The sequence below is a fragment of the Desmodus rotundus genome, chromosome 12, assembly GCF_022682495.2.
Source record: "Desmodus rotundus isolate HL8 chromosome 12, HLdesRot8A.1, whole genome shotgun sequence".
Classification (NCBI taxonomy): Eukaryota; Metazoa; Chordata; class Mammalia; order Chiroptera; family Phyllostomidae; genus Desmodus; species Desmodus rotundus.
Window position 1 is genome coordinate 69,726,898 of NC_071398.1, and position 19,661 is coordinate 69,746,558.

The following is a 19,661-nucleotide window of genomic DNA, read 5'->3' on the forward strand; positions in this document are numbered from 1 at the left end:
AAAGAGGCATTCCAGGCAGGAACAGGAAGTGGATGATGTCACAACACCTTGCCAGTCACTTAGATCATTTGGTGCACTGAATGTTGTATCTCTCTGTGGGCCTGCCTCGCTTCCTCATCTGTAAAATGGGAATTATGGTAGTACGTACGGCCCTCATGGGATTACTGGGAGAATTTGATGCATTTATGTAAGTACAGCACTTACAACACCAAGTGGCACACTGTAAAAGCCCAATAAATATTAGCTATGATTTTGCTGTTATTTGGTCTTATTATTGATCGTTGTTGCTGTTAGTGTGTGTGCCAGGCACCGTGCTGGGTCCGGGGGGCAGAGGTGGATGGTCCAGTCTGGGTCCCTGGGGGTCACGTCCCGCTGGGGCGCGGGGCGCGCTCTGGCGGCGGTGACGCCGGCGCGCTCTCACACGGTGCCATGCACCACGCTGAGCACTTGACACAGTATTTTGTGTAAACTTTGTATTAAAATGTTATACGTATTACGAAAAGTATACAAATCATACATAGTTTGCATCTATCATTAATCTTTACAACATTATTTTTAGGTGAAAACCTTTAAATTTTTAATTTTATTTTTTATTTTAAAAACAGCTTTGTTGACATGTAATTGACATACAATAAGCTCCTTATTTTTAACTGTGGCAAAATACACAGAACGTAAAATTGAGTATCTTGACCATTTGTAAGTGTACAGTTCAGTTGCAAGTACATTCACATTCACTCTCCAGAACTAAAACTCCATACTCAACAAACAACAGCACCCCCCCACCCTCCAGCCCTGACACCCACCATTCTGTTTTCTGTCTGTGGCTTTGGCTACACCTAGTAGGTCATATAACTGGAATCATAGAGTATCTGTTTCACTTATTTCACTTGGCAGAATGTCTTCAAAATTCATCTATGTTGCAGCATGTGTCAGAGTTCCCTTCCTTTTTTTGTTTTTTTTTAAATTCCTAACTCCCAAGGAATTGATTTTTGAGGCGAGCGGGGGGAGAGAGAGAGAGAGAGTGTGTGTGTGTGGGGGGGAAACAGCTGTCAGTTGCCTCCTGCACTTTCTCTGACTGGGGATGGAACCCGCAACCTTTTGGTGTGGGGGACGACACTCCAACCAACTGAGCCACCTGGCCAGGGTGGGGGTGGCTCAGTTCCCTTCCTTTTTAAAGGCTGAATAATATTCCATTTCATATATATATGTATGAAATGGAATATTATTATATATTACATTTTATTATCCGCCCATCTGTGGTTGGACATTGTGAGTTGCGTCCACATGCTGGCTGTTGTGAGCGATGCTGACGGAAACATGGGCGTGCAGGTACCTGCTGAAACCTTACTTTCAGTTGTTTCAGATATGTACCCAGAAGTGGGATTGCTGGATCCTATGGTAGTTCTGTTTTTAATTTTTTGAGGAACCACCATAGTGACTGCACCATTTTACATTCCCACTGGCACTGCGCAAGGGTTCCAATTTCTTTGCATCCTCCCCAATACTTGTTATTTTCAGTTTATGTTGATAGTAGCCATTCTAGTGAGTTTGAGGTGCTGTCTCATTGTGACTTTGATTTGTGTTTCCCTGATGACAAGTGATGCGGAGCATCTTTTTATGTGATTATTGACCGTTTGTACATTTTCTTTGGAGAAGTATCTATTCAGATCCTTTGCCCATTTTTTATTTGGTTTTTTTTCTTGTTGTTAAGCGGTAGACGTCCTTTAGATATTCTGGATATTACCTCCTCTCAGATATATATGATTTGTAAATGTTCTCTCCTATTATGGTCTATTAGAAGGTAAACTCTATTTTTAATCTCTATTTAATGACTGAGGTAACTAAGGCACAGAGAAGGTAAGTAATAATGCCCAAGGTTACACAGCTGTAAAGTTATTGGTATAATGAAGCCCAAAAGGCTGCGGAATCATGAAGAAAGGCTAATCCCACCTATTTCCCCCAGGGGGCGATGACGGTCTAGGCCCTGGAGAAGCACAGGGTAAAAACTTGTTTAAGGTGTGAAGGAAGGAGAGAGGAGAGGGGTTTTCCCAGCAGAGTCCTGTTTTTGTCAGATTAGTCTCTGGATCCCGAAGCCCCAGGATCTGGTCTGGCTACTGGGAAACGCTGGGTGAAAGGCGTCACCTTTCTGCTCTTAGCTTCCTTGTAGGTGCTGGGTGTGTTCTGTATGCCACCTTATGACAACCCTGTTCCGAAGCTCTAATCAGATTATAAGGGTGTGAAGTGCTTTATAGCCGAGAGAAATGTGTGAATGCTCGACAAATTGTCGGCACTGAAAGCCAGTTAATCTGAGTGGCATTTTGTTGGGTTAGGGAACAGCTTGTTCCTCCTGAAATCCTGGGGAGTTGGACACCTCCTCTTCTCTGCTTGGGCAGGAAGCACTTCTGGCTTCTCCAAAGTACCTCACCCCCAACTCACCCCCACAGAGTGGGTTCCTCTTCAGCATAGGCTCATGGGGTCAGAGGCACACAGTCAACTGAGAGGGGCTGAGGGGTCCCTGGGGTGCTTATGCAGAGGTTCAATGCCTCCCGCACACAGAGGGACCCCCAGACAGCCTTTGTCTCCCAAGCACACTGCACCCCTAGCTTCACAGTACAGAGAGGGCAAGAGGTATGGGCAGCAGGAGAGAAACTGGCCCTTAGCAAGGCGTCTCTGCAAAGTCCAGCTGCCCACACAACAACAATAGTGGAAACACTGCACCTTTTGTCACTAAAATCCAGCAGCAGCACAGGTGTCCTTAACCATTTAGGGGTCTTTGGACCTCCTTGAGAATCTGATGAAGGCCACAGAGGAATGTGCTTATGTGCCCCCTAAATGATGCATTCGCTTTAGTTCCATTTAGGGATGCACAGACAGGCCACCATGTATGAGGTTAGCAACTGTAACAGTGGGGACCCAGGAGGGAGTGTCCTGGTCACCAAGTTGGAGGATGCCAGCAGCCCAGAGAAGGAGTCCTCATTACCATGGCCTGTAGGGCTACTTCCTGGTTTCCCCTGTTGGGCACTACTGCTGGGAAAAGGCTTTCCTCTTCCTCTGCCCCTCCCCCCTTCAGAAATGTTCATTCTGCTGTGATTGCCCCATTCACCTGGTTAGGAAACCTGAGGCTGTAGCAACTGTGGGAGGGAGCAGCTGCCAAGGCCTTGGCGGGTGGCCAAGCCCAGTTGCTATAAAAGGGAGCCGCCACTCAGACTGCATATTCTGTCAGTTCTGTCAACTCTGTCTCTGGAAGACCTGGTAAGTGGGACTGCCCTGGTGGCCCCACAGTTTGGGCTTCCCGAGGGGAGGGCTGGAGAGCTTGGCAGCCTTCTCTGAGAGTGGGGAAAGAAAGTGCAGGGAGGTCTGGATGGAGAGCGAACCTCCTGGGGGTGGAAAGTGAGACAAGGACAAAGAAGGAGCCGTACTTGTGGGTGAGGGCACATTCATCCCTAAGCTGGGCCCTTCTCGGGCAGAGGGTGAGGGCATGGAGAAAGGTGGCAGGCACTGCTGTGAGTGTGTGCACGTGTGTGTACCTACTGCCTCCCACATTCCTATCCATATCAGCCTAGCCCTTCCCATCATAGCTCTAGCCATCCTCTGGGTTCAGTTATTGGGTGTGCAGGCCAGGGTAAAGCCATTACTTGGGTCTTCAGTCAACTGTGGGCAGAGGCACCATCCCCACCCATGTGCTCTCCCTTCCAGGTGAGGCATGTCCTTGGGCACCATGTTGACGGAACTGGAGAGCGCCCTGAGCAACTTCGTTACTGTCTACCACAAGTACTCCCTGCAGCAAGGGAACGCCCATGCCCTCTACAAGAATGACTTTAAGAAAATGATAGAGGCCGAGTGTCCTCAGTATTTGAAGGTGAGAATGGGCTGGGTGTAGTCTGGTTCTCTGCCTGGCTCTGTTGATGCCCCAGGGCCACTGATCCATCTGCTGTCCCAGGTAAATGTCCATTCTTCATCTTTCACTGAGATATTTACACTCTGCTTCTTTCTCCTCAATCTTGACAGAAAAAGAATGCAGATGCCTGGTTCAGAGAATTGGATATCAATAGCGATAAAGCCATCAACTTCGAGGAATTCCTCATACTGGTGATAAAGCTGGGCGTGAAGGCCCATAAAGAAAGCCACAAGTAGCATGGCTGTTGGGTGCTGGGACTGGGCCCCTGGAATTGTCCCTGAAGAATAATAAAGTAATTGATACCTCAGGCCTCTCTGGGTCTCTTGCTTTTCTCTTGTGTAATGAGGTTCCTGGGGGAGTGGAGGGAGTGTTGGAAAACCCACAGGAAAACACCAGACCTCTGTTGTCCGGCACTCCCTATGCCTCAAGAACATTCAGTGCTTACAGCTTGTCTGGTTTCCTCTCTGCATCCCCCCTCAACTATTTGAGTCTCTTCTAGCCTCAGCCCTGAGTCACTGGTTCTAGGACTTAAGGATTCTAAGAAGTCTGTGACACTATAGCTGATGATCTTCCAAGTGGGTGATATGGAAGAAGGGTGATATAAGAAACACTACTGTCCTCTAAACTAAATTTTAATTTCCAGCTAAATGTCTTACATGAGACTATTGGGAACCCTGAGGGAGATAACTGTGTGTGTGTGTGTGTGTGTGTGTGTGTGTGTCTGAGAGAATGAGAGACAGAGACAGAGACTGACCCTGTGTGTGGTGTGACCTTAGGTGGATGTTTAGAATTCCCCTGTAACTAACACTAATAGTTCTCATTCCAGATTTTGGAAGCTTTCCTTCTCTCTCGACTTCCAAGCTCCCAAGTCAATTAAATAATAAGGAAATGGGCAGATAGGCCAATACATTAATAAAACTCAGCTCAAAGAACAGGTTACTCAAATGCTGCCCTGTGGGTGAATGCTCTGTCAATCAATGAAATATTGAAGGGCCTGGTAAATGGGAAGTTCAGAACCCAGCCCCTGGAAAGAGTTTCTTGCTGTGCCTGGGGAAATTTTCTGTTGTCCCCACTTGTGTGATGAGGCAGTAGTGATGGTGATGGAGAAGGGGATAGGGAGCTGTCACCAGAATCTCTAAACCAGGTTTTTCAACTTCGGTCTGTTATACATCCAAAATGGAACTGAAGTGAATGCATCATTTAGGGGGCACATAAGCACATTCCTCTGTGGCCTTCATCAGATTCTCAAGGAGGTCCAAAGACCCCTAAATGGTTAAGGACACCTGTGCTGCTGCTGGATTTTAGTGACAAAAGGTGCAGTGTTTCCACTATTGTTGTGTGGGCAGCTGGACTTTGCAGAGACGCCTTGCTAAGGGCCAGTTTCTCTCCTGCTGCCCATACCTCTTGCCCCACTCCTGCACTGTGAGGCTGAGGGTGCAGTGTGCCTGGGAGACAAAGGCTGGCTGGGGGTCCCTCTGGTGTGCAGGAGGCACTGAGCCTCTGCATAAGCACCCCAGGGACCCCTCAGCCCCTCTGAGATGACTGTGTGCCTCTGACCTCAAGAGCCAATGCTGAAGAGGAACCCACTCTGTGGGGGTGGGTTGGGGGTGAGGTACTTTGGAGAAGCCAGAAGTGCTTTCTGCCCAAGCAGAGAAGAGGAGGTGTCCAACTCCCCAGGATTTCAGGAGGAACAAGCTGTTCCCTAACTCAACAAAATGCCACTCAGATTAACTGGCTTCCAATGTTGAAGATTACTCACCTCAGGGCCCTGGATTTTTTTACTGTAGTTGTAGACTTTAATCATATGAGAATCCAAATGAGCAGGCAAAGGTAACAGCTTACACCCTTATTCACCAACCAAGGCTTTAATTACCAGTCAGTTTTATTATCAGCTTACCTGTTAGTGAAAACGGTTGGCAGCCAGCAGAAAAGTAGGCTTGGGACCTAAAATGGGATGAAGGGATCTAGTCATGAAATAGAGAAGCTGGGCTTCTGCTGGGCAAGTGGGGAGACGCAGGGACAAAATTGCTTCCTTCTCAGTTTTCCCAAAGGAGAGCTTTATCCATCCCCCAAAGTGAGGGCTTCCACCTAAGTCAGGAGTGTGGATGCACTGCAGAAAGGGAGATCATGCAGGTCTGAGAGGCACCTTACAGGCGAGATGACCCAAATATGGCCCTGTCAGAGAAAGATGAGAAGGTTCACAGGGTTCATCTGGCCACACCCTGGGCCTCACTGGACCTTTAGGAGATATAATGGGAGAAAACACCAAAGAGAAAGCAACCTCACTGTTATCCACATTGGTGGTGGTGATGGTGAGGGGAGTGTGTGTGTGTGTGTGTGTGTGTGTGTCTGAATGGGCCTGGGGGAAACATATCCCAGTGACCTTGATTCTCCTTGAAAATGCTCTGTTGGACTTGCTGCTCATGGATTCTTCAGAGATTTATCATTATCAATTCTGTTTGCCAAGCCTGACCAGAGACCACGGGGAGGGCGGCACAAAGCGTCTGTTGGAGTTTCCCTGTGAATGATGGGCACTGGCTGTGAAGAGTTGCATTGACCTCAATCTATCAACAGTTGATTGGTTGGGCAGGGGACGTGACCCCACTGGTACTGGCTACCTGGAGAAAGAGGTAGAAGTGAGGGGGGCATCACTGGAAGGCCCAGGGAGGAGGCAGGCTTGGAGATGGTGGTTTATAAACAGAATCGTGCCCATTATGGGCACAACTGGTCAGAGTCAGGCAGGCTTGAGCCCAGAGCAAGGTGATTTGGTTTCCTGTTTCTCTGCCTACAAAAGAAGAAGGCAATGGGAAGTTGAGAAATAAGTTGTTCAGCAGGAAACTACCAGCAACATCTGGGCTCACAAAGGAGACCTTGGCTCACCAATTGAGGCAGATCCGGCCACTGAGATTTCCGGGGCCTGTCAGGATGGCCTGTCTGAAATCCTGCTTCTTCGCCCACGTTCTCCACCCAAGGCTCCTGATTTCAGCCAGTTTCCTCATGGTTGTGACGAAAATCTTAAAGGGCATGAAGAGGATCTGGAATTGGGCAACTTGTGTCTAGCAGCTGAACAAAGGAGATTATTCTAATGGAAAGGACTTCCCCATACATCCTTCTATCTGGGGGCCAAAATAATTCTGTTGGGGTCCAGAGACCAGCCCATTTTCTGGCCTCCTGACTTGGGGAATTCAGCCTAAATTCAAATGGGCTGAAGAGGGGAGGGAAAGCTACCAACACTTACTGGGCTTCTGCTGGGTGGCAGTGTGAAAGGAAAATAGCATCCCGAACCTGGAAAAAGACAAAAGGGTGTTTGCTTAAATCTTTGAGCTCAGGCTAGAGTCCATCTGAACAGAAGCAAGTCCTGCTACTTGTTAATCTTCCATTATTGGGAAATGTAAAATGTTGGCACAGTATATTTGATTAGCAAGTCCTAATGGATAAAGTCAGTTTATCTGCTTGATGGAATAATATGATTGTACAACCTGGTGGAGACAGCAAACCCCTAACTGTTAGGGGTTTTATCACTCTGTTTAAAGTTAAAAGAGTCATATATCTAACTAAGAGTCTTAATTAGGCATTCCTTTCCTGCCTGTTTTTATATATTCTCAAATATTTTTAAACCAGCTTAAAAAACCCCTGCCGATTCTCTTATTAATGAAATAAAATAAAAATTTTGACATGGGCCCACTAAATTTGTTGATAATTTTGCTTCTCACTCTTTGTGACAGTTTATCTCATTTATTTTTTTGTGAAAGAAGTCATTACTATTTCTGTTTTGTATATGAGGAGATTTGGAGATGTTAAGAACTTTGACAAAATTTACTAATCTGGCAAGTGGCAGAGGGAGGGGTGGATCCCTAACTATCTTCAGGCTGAAACCCCCAGTTAAGACGTGGCGGGAAAGCTCTCTCTTCCACCCTGTGTGTGTGTGGAGGGCCTGCGCTTTCTCTGCTGCCCCTTGGTCCTTGCCTTCTGCATGGTCTCTGCCATCAAGAGAGATAAAGCAAAGCACAGCAGGTGCCAGGATGAGCTTGTCTCTGGGGCTTCTCCCTGTCTAGGACTCACCAAGCGTGGCTCAGGGCCAGAGCTGTTGTGGGTTGTTTCCTGATGTGAACAATCCTCTCGACACTAGATCAGGATGATTGGCATCTTGATCTCTTTGACCTCTGAGGTGTTGTTGCAATAATAATTTTCCCTCCATTCTGTGTTAGGGAGCCTTTTTACCAGTCCTAGGAGCTGTAGAAGTTTCCATGTACACAATTCTCTGATTTGTAAAATCACGTCTGAACTAGCTGGTAAGGCCAGGGCATAGAGCTTTAGCAACACTTTGAAATGATCTGACCCACCTCTTTCAGTGGACAGGAACCCCCTTCTCTTCCTGCTGAAAAGGCTTAATTACTATATTTTTCAGATTATAGGACATGCCCCCCTCATTTGGGAGGAAAATGGCAGTGCGTCTTATAGTCCGAATGTAGCTCACCTGGCTCCTGGAGTGTCAGGGGGCAGAGGTGGAGCGGGTTTTTTTCCCCTATTTTCCTCCTCTGAAACCTATGTGTGTCTTATGGTCTGGTGCATCTTATAGTCTGAAAAATACGGTAGTAGCAGAAAGCATGGAGCTCTCCTGCAGCCAAAGCCCATCCAGAGCTCTTCATCAGCCTAGCCCAGCAAGGGCTCCGTCCAGTACAGCTTGCTCAGCATCTTCTTCGGCTGTGGCACATTCCCCCCTGTGCTTTCTAGAGCAAAATATTTAACATAAAGAGGATGCTCGGGATTTCTTTCCTACGTTTGTCCTAGACCTTTCATGATAAGGTGTATCTATTAAGACCTAACTGTAAACTTCACATTTAATGAAGATATGTTAGATATTTGTTTAATGACAAGAAGAGGACAACGATGCTCCCATTACCACTTCTGTTCAATATCTGTATTGGAGGCCCTAGCCATTGTTATAAGATAAGAACAAATAAATGGGAAGAAATGGGAGGTTTGGAGGCTCTGGCAGCTCTGGCCACACGAAATAAATGTGCTCCCATTTCTGCATTTCATTGTCTCCTTCATTTCTCCCTGCGAATAACAGCTTCTCTTGCCGACTCTTTAGAAATGTGCCCCTGACAGATTGGACTTAGTTCTTCCCATGAGGCTAGTAATGCCATTCCTGAAAAATGTGCTTGCTGGTATCTCTTAGTTTTCTCTGTGGGCTGAATGGCCTTTTCCATAGCTGTATCTGGACATCCAGCCTTGGACCAGGAAAGACGCTGCCATGCTCTCAGTCTCGCAGACATTGGCTACTGAGTCCTCTCCTGTAGGAAAGGTTCAGAAATTTTGAAATTCACAGTCCGAGGCACTCAAACATTGTTTCTCCTGCATTTCCTTTTTCTGATGTCTATTTTGGGTTTCACAGAGAGTTAACGTTCCAACAAATTCAAAAAATGTTTTATTTGCCTCCTCTGTCCTCCAGAATATTCTGCCAGCCACTCTGTGCTGTGCAAGGGTTTGGCAGTATCCTGTAGGACCCCCTGAAGTCCTGTCCATCCCAACACTGACACTGGGCAGTCAACAACATCTCCACCTCCACAACCAGACTTCAGACACAATTACAGTTACTGCCTCTCAGGCAGCTGGCTGCAGTTTCAAGGGAATCAATTGATCTGTGAGATACATGGGAGTCTTCCAAGCAACTCCCAAATGCAACAGGTGTGATTTAGTTCCTCAGTTACAGTTGTGTGTTTTTATTTTCCCCCGTAGTTGCTCATGCTCCCACAACCCCTATTAGAAGGAAGTCTGGCATCTTCTCCTTGAGCCACGGGTCCCTCGGGCTGGTGTGGGTCTAGGGGTCAATTATGCTCTCCTGAACAGAAGGACAGACAACAGCAGCCTCTTTTGGGGTTGCTTCCATTTGCTCTAGGAGCTGATGTTGAGGCCAGTCTGCCAAATTCCAGAGACAATGCTTCTCCCTCCAGGTGCTAGGGCCCCTTTATGAAGCCAGGCCCAGCGCTCTCTGTGCTGGGGAACAAGTTCTGCTCTTCTGGCTTCCTGTCCTGATGGCCAGTCATCTGTCCCCAGAGCTCATGGGAAGACTGGGTTTGGGAGTTTCCACTAGCAGCTCTTACTGTCCCTGTGGCTTCTTTGTCCCTGGCGTGGTCTCCCCTTTCCTCATGGTAATTTGACCTCAAGAAATTTTTTCCTGCCTTTGGATCTAGGTGGGGCCAATACAGCTCTCTTACCTCATATCTCCAGGTGCTTTCTTCCCTGAAGTTGGCCAACAGCACTGCTGACTAACTGTGCATGGGGTCACAGGACAAGCATCTCAATACCGTTGCCCAACAGAGCAAAGCAGAACTGCCCCATGGTCACTCTCTGCCTCGTTCTCCTGAACAACTTGACATCTTTCTCTCACCAAGACAGCCAGCCATGCCCCTCTGGTCCAGCATCTCTACATCTGCCAGGAGGGGGCCTCTGTTATAAACCCTCCTTGCCCCTTTTTAAAGTTTTACTGAGATATGGAGCTCACATACCACATGGTTCACCCATTTGAAGTGTTACGCTTTTAAGAGGATAATCAACTCTTTTCAAAATCCATTCTGTGAGAGAAAGTGTCTTACAGGAAAACAGTAAGGAGGGGGGATTCTCCCAGAGCACCCCAGGAGCCCTACCTCTGCAGTGGGCAGGGGTGGGGTGCTGGATGAGGAGAAGATCTCCTTCAGGGCAGTAATTGGTCTCATTACTACACAAAGCCCAGCATATTCCATTCATAGCTGGGACACCTGCTCTGGCTGAGCTCCCATTCACTCTTGTGGAATCTCCAATGGGCTGGCCATGCTGGCGGTGAACAGAGACCTCCACCAACTTCCTTTTGGCTGGCCATGGGGGGGGGGTGTCTGGCCATGTCTCCCACCACTTGAGTTTTCATCACCTTCTCCTAGTGTGGGAAGCAGGAGGAGGACCTCATATTAACTAAGCTGAATGAATCCTTGTGGGCTGGGGAGCTCCACACTCTCCTCTCCTGTGCCCATTAGCCTTAGTCTGTATGATAATAAAGGTAGGTTCACAGAATGGGCTCAGGTCACCAGAAAATGGTCATCTTCCCCACAGGTAAAGTGAGTTAGATGGTCATTTTTATTTTTTGAGGTCCTTAGAACATGCCTTAAGGCCAGGACTTTACAGACCTTCAGACCTTTAGAAGTTCCCACTGGACTGATGTTTTGAAGGAACTCAAAGTCCCAAGCTGGTGCCAGGCGCCTGGGCCTATACAGGGCCCTTAGTCATTTTCTGTAATGAGGTGTCTCTCTCTCTCTCTCCCTTCTTGCTTTGGACAAGAGCCTTTCCTCCCTTTCTGGAACCAGCCTCCATGACTCCAAGGAGGCTGGAAGCCCTCAGTGAAGGGCGACCCTGCTGTGACTTGGCCTGGCCGAGCCTGGCTCCTGCACCGTTGGGCTCTGGCTCTTTCTCCAGAGCTGCCTGGAGACAGGATCCAGCAGCATCGGTCATCTTCCCATTTCTGGGACGCCCCATGGGGGCCACATAACTCTTCCCAGCTCTAGCACACAGTGCACGGCCTCTGCTTTCACCACGGCTATGGACGCTCTCCCTACCAGTAGCCCTTGAGAGTGGGGCATCTCGTGACCTCTTTCATCCCTTCTTTCTCTGATACCTGCCACTTTCAATTTCCAGCCAAGTTCTAGTCCTCCCTGCAATGCCTGCTCCTCTGAGGCTGTAATGTCAAGTCCTGTCAACCACACTCCGGCACCTCACTGGCCCCAACACCTGCCCTGAAGGTTGGTTCAGAGCCGCAGGGTGATCTCATTCTCAGTGCCCTTGGACCCAGCACTGTGGGCCAGTGCCCCATTCACCAGGAAGAGGTTCAGTGTTAAGAAATTCAGGGTGTGAGGCAGAGATGCTAAAAAACCATTCCTGAAGCACACCTGACTTTTTGGCTAGCTTGTCTAGAGACTTTCAAAGAATTAAATAATAAAAAAAAGATTTTATTTATTTATTTATAGAGAGAGGGGAAAGGAAGGAGAAAGAGAGGGAGAGAAACATCAGTCAGTTGCCTCTCTCATGCCCCCAACTGGGGACCTGGCCAGCAACCCAGGCATGTGCCCTGACCGGGAATTGAACTGGTGGCCTTTCTGTTTGTGGGATGATGCACAACCCACTGAGCCACACCAGTCAAGGCAAATAATTTAACTTTTTTTTTTTTTTTTTTTTTTTAGCAAACAAAGAATTCTTTATTTTCCTTCTCTGCTCTCTGGAGTATTTTGTCAACCACCTGATATCTGTTCAGGGACTAAAAACATCCTGTATATTCACATATATTTGTTGTTTTATTTCATCTTATAATTAACTTATGAGCTGCATATAGTCTTCAGTGTGTCTCAAAAAGGTATGGAATGTAATAGCAAAGGGAGGGAAAGAAAACCAAGCAAAAAGTAAGCATCCTGCAGGAGTTCTTCATGCAGTCTCATCCTCCTTGACCAGCTTCCTTGAAGGAAGCTGTGACTGTTATTGTTCAGTGGGTGTAAAGTTCCAGTTACACAAAATGAAGAGGTTCTAGAGATCTGCTGGCCAACATACTCTAGTTAACAATACGGGACTGTGCACTTTAACGTTTGTTATGATGGTAGATGTCATGTTAAGTGTAACTCACTACCACCACCAAAAAAAAAAAAAAAAAAAAAGGCAAAAGAGCTCTAGGAAACTGTTGGAGGCAATGCTATATTTATTACAGTGGTGATGATATCACAGGTGCATACATATGTTCAAATTCATCAAATTGTGCACATTAAATACGTGCAGTTATTTGGTATGTTAATTATACATTAATAAATCTGTAAAAAAATAGAATCGTTTTCTTCCGAAAGAGAAAGAAGGAAATAGTGACTTGGACAACCTCTGCCACACTTGATTTTCTAAGAGGATTACAGTCTTGTCTAACATCAATCAACATGTGTTCAGCTTTTGTTCTGGAGGAACAAAGCTGCCCATGATGCTAAGTACACTGGATGGGTTCCCAAATATAACTGTGACAGGATTGAAATCCCGTAAATCCCATGGATCTTATTTCCCCATCAGTTGCTCATGCTGCTATCTGTCTAGATTCTCCTCCTGTGGTCTTCCCCTCTCTGAATCTTCCAGGCACCCCAGGGGCTTTCTTATTGCCTTGCTGGGAAAGGTTCCACTCCCACATGCCAAGGGGGCAGGGGCTGGGCTCTCACCCAGTTGTCTCTCTAGAGCAATTGCATCTCATGGCTGCACGGCGTGGCCACTGAAGCCTGGAGGGGCAGTTTTGCTGTGCAATTTTAGGGACAAACCTGGCCCAGGGCTGCAGGGGCGCACTGCAGAAGGGTCTGGGTCTATGTCCAGGCCTCAAGGGTGTCCTGTGTGGGACTGTGGGACCCTGGGACTCTGGGACTCTGCTTCTTAGAATCCATGTTGCCATGGTAACTAGGCTAATGAAGCATGCTGGGGAGTCTGTGGTATTGAATGCAGATCCCCAGGCTAGACTGAAAAAAAAATCTTATTTCTGAAACCTTGATAACCTCTTCCTATCTTGGCACTTTGGTGGTTATTTTCCTTGTCCAACTTGGTAGCTCTTTTTCACTGCCATGTTCGGGGGTTGTGATGGGAAAGTGGGGGAAGGCACAGAGAGCCTGGGGTCTCACTTCCTGAAAACCGTGAGATCCTTCTTGGAAATCCACCCAGTGACTGGCTTTGCATTTCAGAACAACTTCGGGACAGAATGCCTTCCCTGTGGCCTCCATCCCTGCTGTAGACACCAAAGATCTCCCAGATGGCAGGAACTGAGGGTGAAGCTGGCATGTCCTTTGTTGAAACAAAAAGCCTTACCTCCGCTGCTCTGGCCCTCCCACTGTTCTTCCTGCCTCACCAGATGCCTGTGGAAACTGTCTCCTCCCCAGACTGTAAGCTCAGGGAGGGCAGGACGGTGTCTGTCCTGTTCATGGAGGCTTCCCCCAGCTCCTGGACAGCCAGAGACTAGCAGATATGAAGGGCCAGGAAGTGCGTGCCAGGTGAAGAAGCCACACTCCTCTTTTCCCTCACCATTGCTCAGAGGTTAGAGCCAATCTGAGGTTCTTTCCACATCTCCAGGGATGGAATCCTTTTAGATCCAGAGTATCCCATCCTTTAAAGCAATGTTATCTTCTTTTTCTCTCTCCTTGCTTACTTGAGAGTCCCTTTCCCTCCTGGAGGGGGTAGCTTTAGGGAAGGTGCCTCTGTAAGTGCAGTCTCTGGGCTAACTTGGGGGGTTAACCCACCTTGGTGGGCTGCCATCCTGCCCCATCTGGTCACCCTGCTTCACCTTAAGCTCTGCCTGTGCCCCTCCCCAAGGCTTGGGTGTAACTAACAGAGTCACATGTTGCCATGAGTACTTTTTTGGGGGGGTAACTTTTAATTTTAATATAATTTCAATTTGATGTAACTTAGTTTGATAGAATTCCAAACTTACAGAAAAGTTGCACGTATAGTACAAGAAACTCCAATATACCTTCTACTCAGATTTATCAGCTTAATCCATTGTTTCTATACATTAGACAAATTTGACGTTATCTTGATATGCTTTACAGGATACTTATGTGATCACATTTAGTTCAATTCCCTTGAAGGTGAAGGCCTGTCTTAAGAATATGCATTTAAAACTGGCCCATGCAGCTCAGCTGGTTGGGCATTGTCCCATGGAGGGGGTTAGTTGCCAGCTGGGGGACATTGTGGGATTGTGGGTTTGGTCCCCTTGGTCCCTGTTTGGGGTGCATGTGGTGGGGTGGGAGGCAGCCAGTTGATGTTTTTCTCTCACATCGATGTTTCTTTCCCTCTTTCTCTCTCTCTAAAAGTAAATTTCTTATATTTCAGAAAAGAATTACACATGTATTTCTAGTTGTGAAAGTGAATCTGTATCAATTTGGTTTAAAATTTATTTGAAAAGTTGTTTGTCTTCTTTTTGAGAGAAGGGAAGGGAGGGAGAAAGAGAGGGAGAGACACAGTGACGTGAGAAAGAAACATCAATTGACTGCCTTCCATATGAACCCCGACTGGCATCCGCATCGCAACCCAGGCATATACCCTGACCAGAAATTGAACCGGTGACCTTTTGGTTTGTTGGGTGATACCCAACCAACTGAGCCACACTGGCCAGGTGAAAAGTTTATTTCTTGTTGTGTAGTACGCTATTACTATGTGTACATAGTAATTTTATATGTAACAGTAATTTTTTAAAAACATTTTATTTATTTATTTTTAGAGAGGGGAAGGGAGGAAGAAAGAGAGGGAGAGAAACATCAACAAGTGATTGCCAGTCGAGTGCCCCCCACCGAGGACCTGGCCTGAAACCCAGGCATGTGCCCTGACTGGGAATTGAACCAGAGACCCTTTGCTTCACAGTCTGGCACTCAACCCACTGAGTCACACCAGCCAGGGCAGTAGCAGTAATTTTAAAATAAATTAACAGACTAATTTTTAGAGGAAAAAAATGTGCAGGAATTAGAGTTTCCATATACCCTCTTAGCCTTGCCTCTCCCAGGTCCCCTGTTATTAACATCTTGCATTAGGGTGGTGCATTTGTTTCAGTCGATGAGCCAACATTAATACACTGTTATTAACTAAAAGTTCATAGTCCTCATTATGATTCGCTCTTTGCATTGTACATCTATGGGTTTTGACAAATGCATAATGGCACGTATTCACCGTTGTAGTGTCATCTATCTCAAACTGTCAACAGAGGAGTGTTGCATACTTTCATTCTCATTGGCCTCCCTGAGCATCAGCCTTTCTGCACAGTCCCAGCCTTGAGGCATTCCTGTCAAGTGGGAGAGGCAGGGCTGGTCCAGGTGACAGCTAGGAGGCCACAAGTCTCAGGAATCCCCTTGGAAACCCCAAGGTCAGCAGCAGGGCACTCACCATGGAGCAGGAAGGAACATGGCCAGGGCTTGGCCTTTCGTCTTGGGGCCAATCCTACCTTTTCACTGGGGTCCAGCTGAGAGGAGGGAGGAAGGTAAGGCAAGTGATGTTATTCTACATGCCAGGTGCCTGCTGCTTGTTGACTCCCTTGTCTCCCTGTAGACCTTGCTGGGTGGCACAGACGCTGGGATGGTGCTCAGCGGGGCGAGGGCAGCTTCCTCAGAGGAAAGTCAGGGGTGTAGGCCCCTCTCCCACATGACCACTATCCGGACACAGGGGAGGGAGGTCTCCTAGCTGGTCTGAATGATCCACATCCATGCTGGGTGGTAAGGGCAAAAGTAAAATTTAAACACCACACTTGATTGTTTTTAAGCACTTCCTCACATATTCTTCCAGCTGAGCCTCACCACAACTCTGGAAACTAAATGAGGCCAGTGAGAGGACACGCAAATGAAGAAACAGGCTCATAGAAGTCAAGGGCTTGCCCAAGGGCACGGAGCTGTCCCTCGCCCTCCACTGTGGTCCGCAAAGCAGCCTTGCATAAGACCCCTTCCTAGTGTGGAATCTGGGTTGCTAGTCTTGGCCTGGCCCCACTCAGGACTCTCCACCTGGGTCCTGTGAGGCGAACTCTCTGCGTTATGATTTAGGAAGGTGTCTGAACCCGTCTGATACCAAATTCCAATAGGGCAGCCACAGAATTTGTGCTTCTTTGCCCCTGAGCTTAGAACAGGACTTTCCACTTAGGGATGGGGGTGGGGGTGCATCAAGGAAAGAATTTTTTAAAGGCTAATCAAGAATTGATAGCATTAGGGAAAAAAACCGAAAGAAAAAAAAATCAGGGTTTGACAAGAATATCTGCCTCTAGCAAAATTATGTGTTTTTACCAAAATTATGAGCATCTTTTATTATTATTGTTTATAACAAGAGAACTATTCTTCCTTTAGGGAAAAAGTGACAAGGGCAAAGGTTTTGAAAGCAGAGAAATTAGGGTTTGAAAAGTCACTTAACCTTCTAAGCTTGTTTTCCTCGTCTGCACCCTAACAGCACTTCCCGCGCGGGATGAAGCACTGTGTACAGCAGTGCCTGGCATGTGGCTAGGCTCAGTGTATGCTCACCTTCAAAAACGCACAGGCTTTATGTTTGAGAACAGTTTTAGATTTAGGCAAAAATTGAGAAGATAAGCAGGTCCTATTCACTAGCACAGAGTTTTCCCCTTATGAACATTTCACATTCATCTGATACATTTGTTACAGTTAATGAACTGCTTTAAAAAGAAAAGATTTTACTTGTATATTTTTAGAGAGAGTGGAAGGGAGGGAGAAAAAAAGGGAGGGAAACATCAATGAAGGAGAGATACATGGATCAGTTGCTTCTCATACATCCTCGACTGGGGACCTGGCCCACAATCCAGGCATGTGCCCTGACTGGGAATTGAACCAGTGACCTTTCAGTTCACAGGCTGGCACTCAATCCTCTGGACCACCCCAGCCAGGGCTATACAAAATATTTTTTTTTAATTTAAATTTTATTTTTCAATTACAGTTGACATATAATAATACTTTAGTTTCAGGTATACAACATAGTGATTAGATACTTATATACCTTATGAAGTGAAGGGCTGACTGCATTTCGGACCCAAGAGAACAACAGCTCTGGCTGTGCTAGGTGGACGCAGTCTCAGGACACAGGGATGGCAAACGTGGGTGGGCTGGTGAATGTCTGTGAGGGACCTGTGGCCAAAGTACCATCGGTTGGGGAAAAGGAACAGCCTGGGGAGCCACGGAACTCTTCTCAGCTGAGCTTGAGTGATCGACACCCTCTGAATTATACTCTCCAGGAAATATGGAGCCGTGGAACACTGTGGCAACTGAGGCCGATTCTTTTAGATGTTAGATGGTGTTATACATCCTTCCACCCCCACCCAATCCACAAATGAGAAGTTCACCACGGACCAAACACAGAGCCGAGAGTACACAAAGCAGATGCAAGGGGAAGCCATTCCTTATTTTAAACTTTTGATGCGGAAAGAGAGGAGAGGGGGTGAGGGGGTGGAGGAGGAGCTGTCCTAGATTTGCTTTGTCTTCTGAAGGGCAAATGTGAGATTGGGAAGGTGATTAAGCTGGAAGACTACCTGGAGGGAATCATCAACATCTTCCATTAGTACTCAGTTCGGGTGGGGGCTTTGACGCCCTCACCAAGGGTGAGCTGAAGCAGCTGATCACAAAGGAACTTGCCAACACGATCAAGGTAGGTGACGCCCGTCATGGTGAACCTGCTCCCCCAACCCCCGCTTTGAGGGCAGTGGCAAGGACTAAAGGGTGATGGAGAGATAAGGACTTGGGTGGTTTCAGCCTCAGTGTGAGCACCCAAGGAAGTTCTCTCCCTGCTGTGGGACAAGGGCTGCAACGTCCCCCTCTCAGCTAACTCACTCCCTTACCTCAGGCTATACTCCTTTCCTCTCTCCCAGAAGGAGGGTCTGAGCTCACTGTGTCTGCTGTCCTCTTCTTTCAGAACACCAAACATCAACCCACCATTAACAAAATATTCCGAGAACTGGATGCTAATCTAGATGGACAGGTTATATTTAGTGAATTTTTATCCCTGGTGGCCAGTGTGCAGGAGACTGGCCATGAGAATATCCACAAATACTAGGAAGCTCTGAGTGGCTTTTCCCCAGCAATGTCCACAAGAAGAACTGAGGAGAAGTGAATAAATGTACTCTTACAAAGTTCTTAACAGTGTCTGTGCACTTCTTTTCTTTTCACGACCATGGTTTCCAAACTTGATCACAACTCACCCCTGCTATTCTGACAGGTCTCATTTATAGGCTCCGAGGCCCCTTTCTTTGTTTGTCATTTATTCACCACCTATTTAGTAAGTATTCACTACTTATGCATCATTCATTCATTCCACAAACATTCACCAAACGTCTATGATAGTCAGAGACACAAAGTTTCTGTCCTCTCGGAGCTTGCATTCTATTGGGGAGGGGGTAGGAAATAAATAGACAAACAAACAAAAATATATCTCATGATACATCAGTAGGTAATGATAGGTGATATGAAGAAAACTAAAGTAGGGAAGTCAGGTCGGGGAAGGAAGGGTGCTGGTTTAGAGAGAGTGATCAAGGAATGTGTGTGAGCAGAAATCTGAAAGACAGGAAGGAGGGCAGCCTCAGGTATCTGGGGGCCAAGAGCTCCTGGTGAGGAGAAGCTAAGGCCCTGAGGTGAACATATGCTTGACCTGCTCAAAGAACAGCACTGAAGGCAATGTGCCCCTGCAGGGAGCAGAGAGCAGGTGCTATTTACAGACCATGGGGAGCACTTTGGACTTTATTTTAAGTGGGCTCAGGAGCTGCTGGGGGCTTTTGAGCAAGGGACAGAGATGATTTCACTTACATTTCTGAAGGATCACTCTGGCTGCCTTTGTGGACAAGATATAGCAGGAGGCAGGCAAGAGTGGAAGCGGGGAGACCGACTAAGGAGGGATTCCCTAAAGTAGCACTGGCTACGAGAAATATAATGGGGCTACATTTGTATTGTAATTGTAAGTGTACCTGTAGCCATAATTGGAGGAAATTAATTTTAATAATATATTTTATAAGCCCCAAGAGATCAAAACTAGTATCACTTAAATAATATCAAAATTATGATTATTTTGCATTCTTTTCTTTGTTTCTAAGCCTGACATCCAATGTGTGTTTTACACTTACAGTGTGGCTCATGCTTGTGGTCACATTTCAAGTGGCCAACTGTCACATGTAGCTTATGGTGACTGTATTGGAAGTGTAATCCCAGACTGCTGGAGAGAAGGAGGGCTGCACTGGGGTGGTGGTCACGGTGGTGGCAAGGGGTGG

General features: G+C 46.9%; 2 protein-coding genes across 2 annotated transcripts; both read left to right on the forward strand.

Moving 5' to 3' along the window:
• The first annotated feature begins 3,140 nt into the window (after positions 1 to 3,140).
• On the forward strand, positions 3,141 to 4,206 carry S100A8 (S100 calcium binding protein A8). Its single transcript, XM_024570638.3, has 3 exons — positions 3,141 to 3,252; positions 3,697 to 3,859; positions 4,009 to 4,206. Exons 2-3 carry the CDS (start codon positions 3,704 to 3,706, stop codon positions 4,132 to 4,134), a joined length of 282 nt encoding a protein of 93 aa, XP_024426406.1. The 5' UTR covers positions 3,141 to 3,252; positions 3,697 to 3,703; the 3' UTR covers positions 4,135 to 4,206.
• A 13,289-nt stretch (positions 4,207 to 17,495) lies between these two features.
• Positions 17,496 to 18,457, forward strand: S100A12 (S100 calcium binding protein A12). Its single transcript, XM_024570052.2, is given in 4 exon segments — positions 17,496 to 17,546; positions 17,895 to 17,976; positions 17,979 to 18,052; positions 18,317 to 18,457. Coding segments are annotated over 4 exon segments (348 nt in total).
• The last annotated feature ends 1,204 nt before the right edge of the window (positions 18,458 to 19,661 follow it).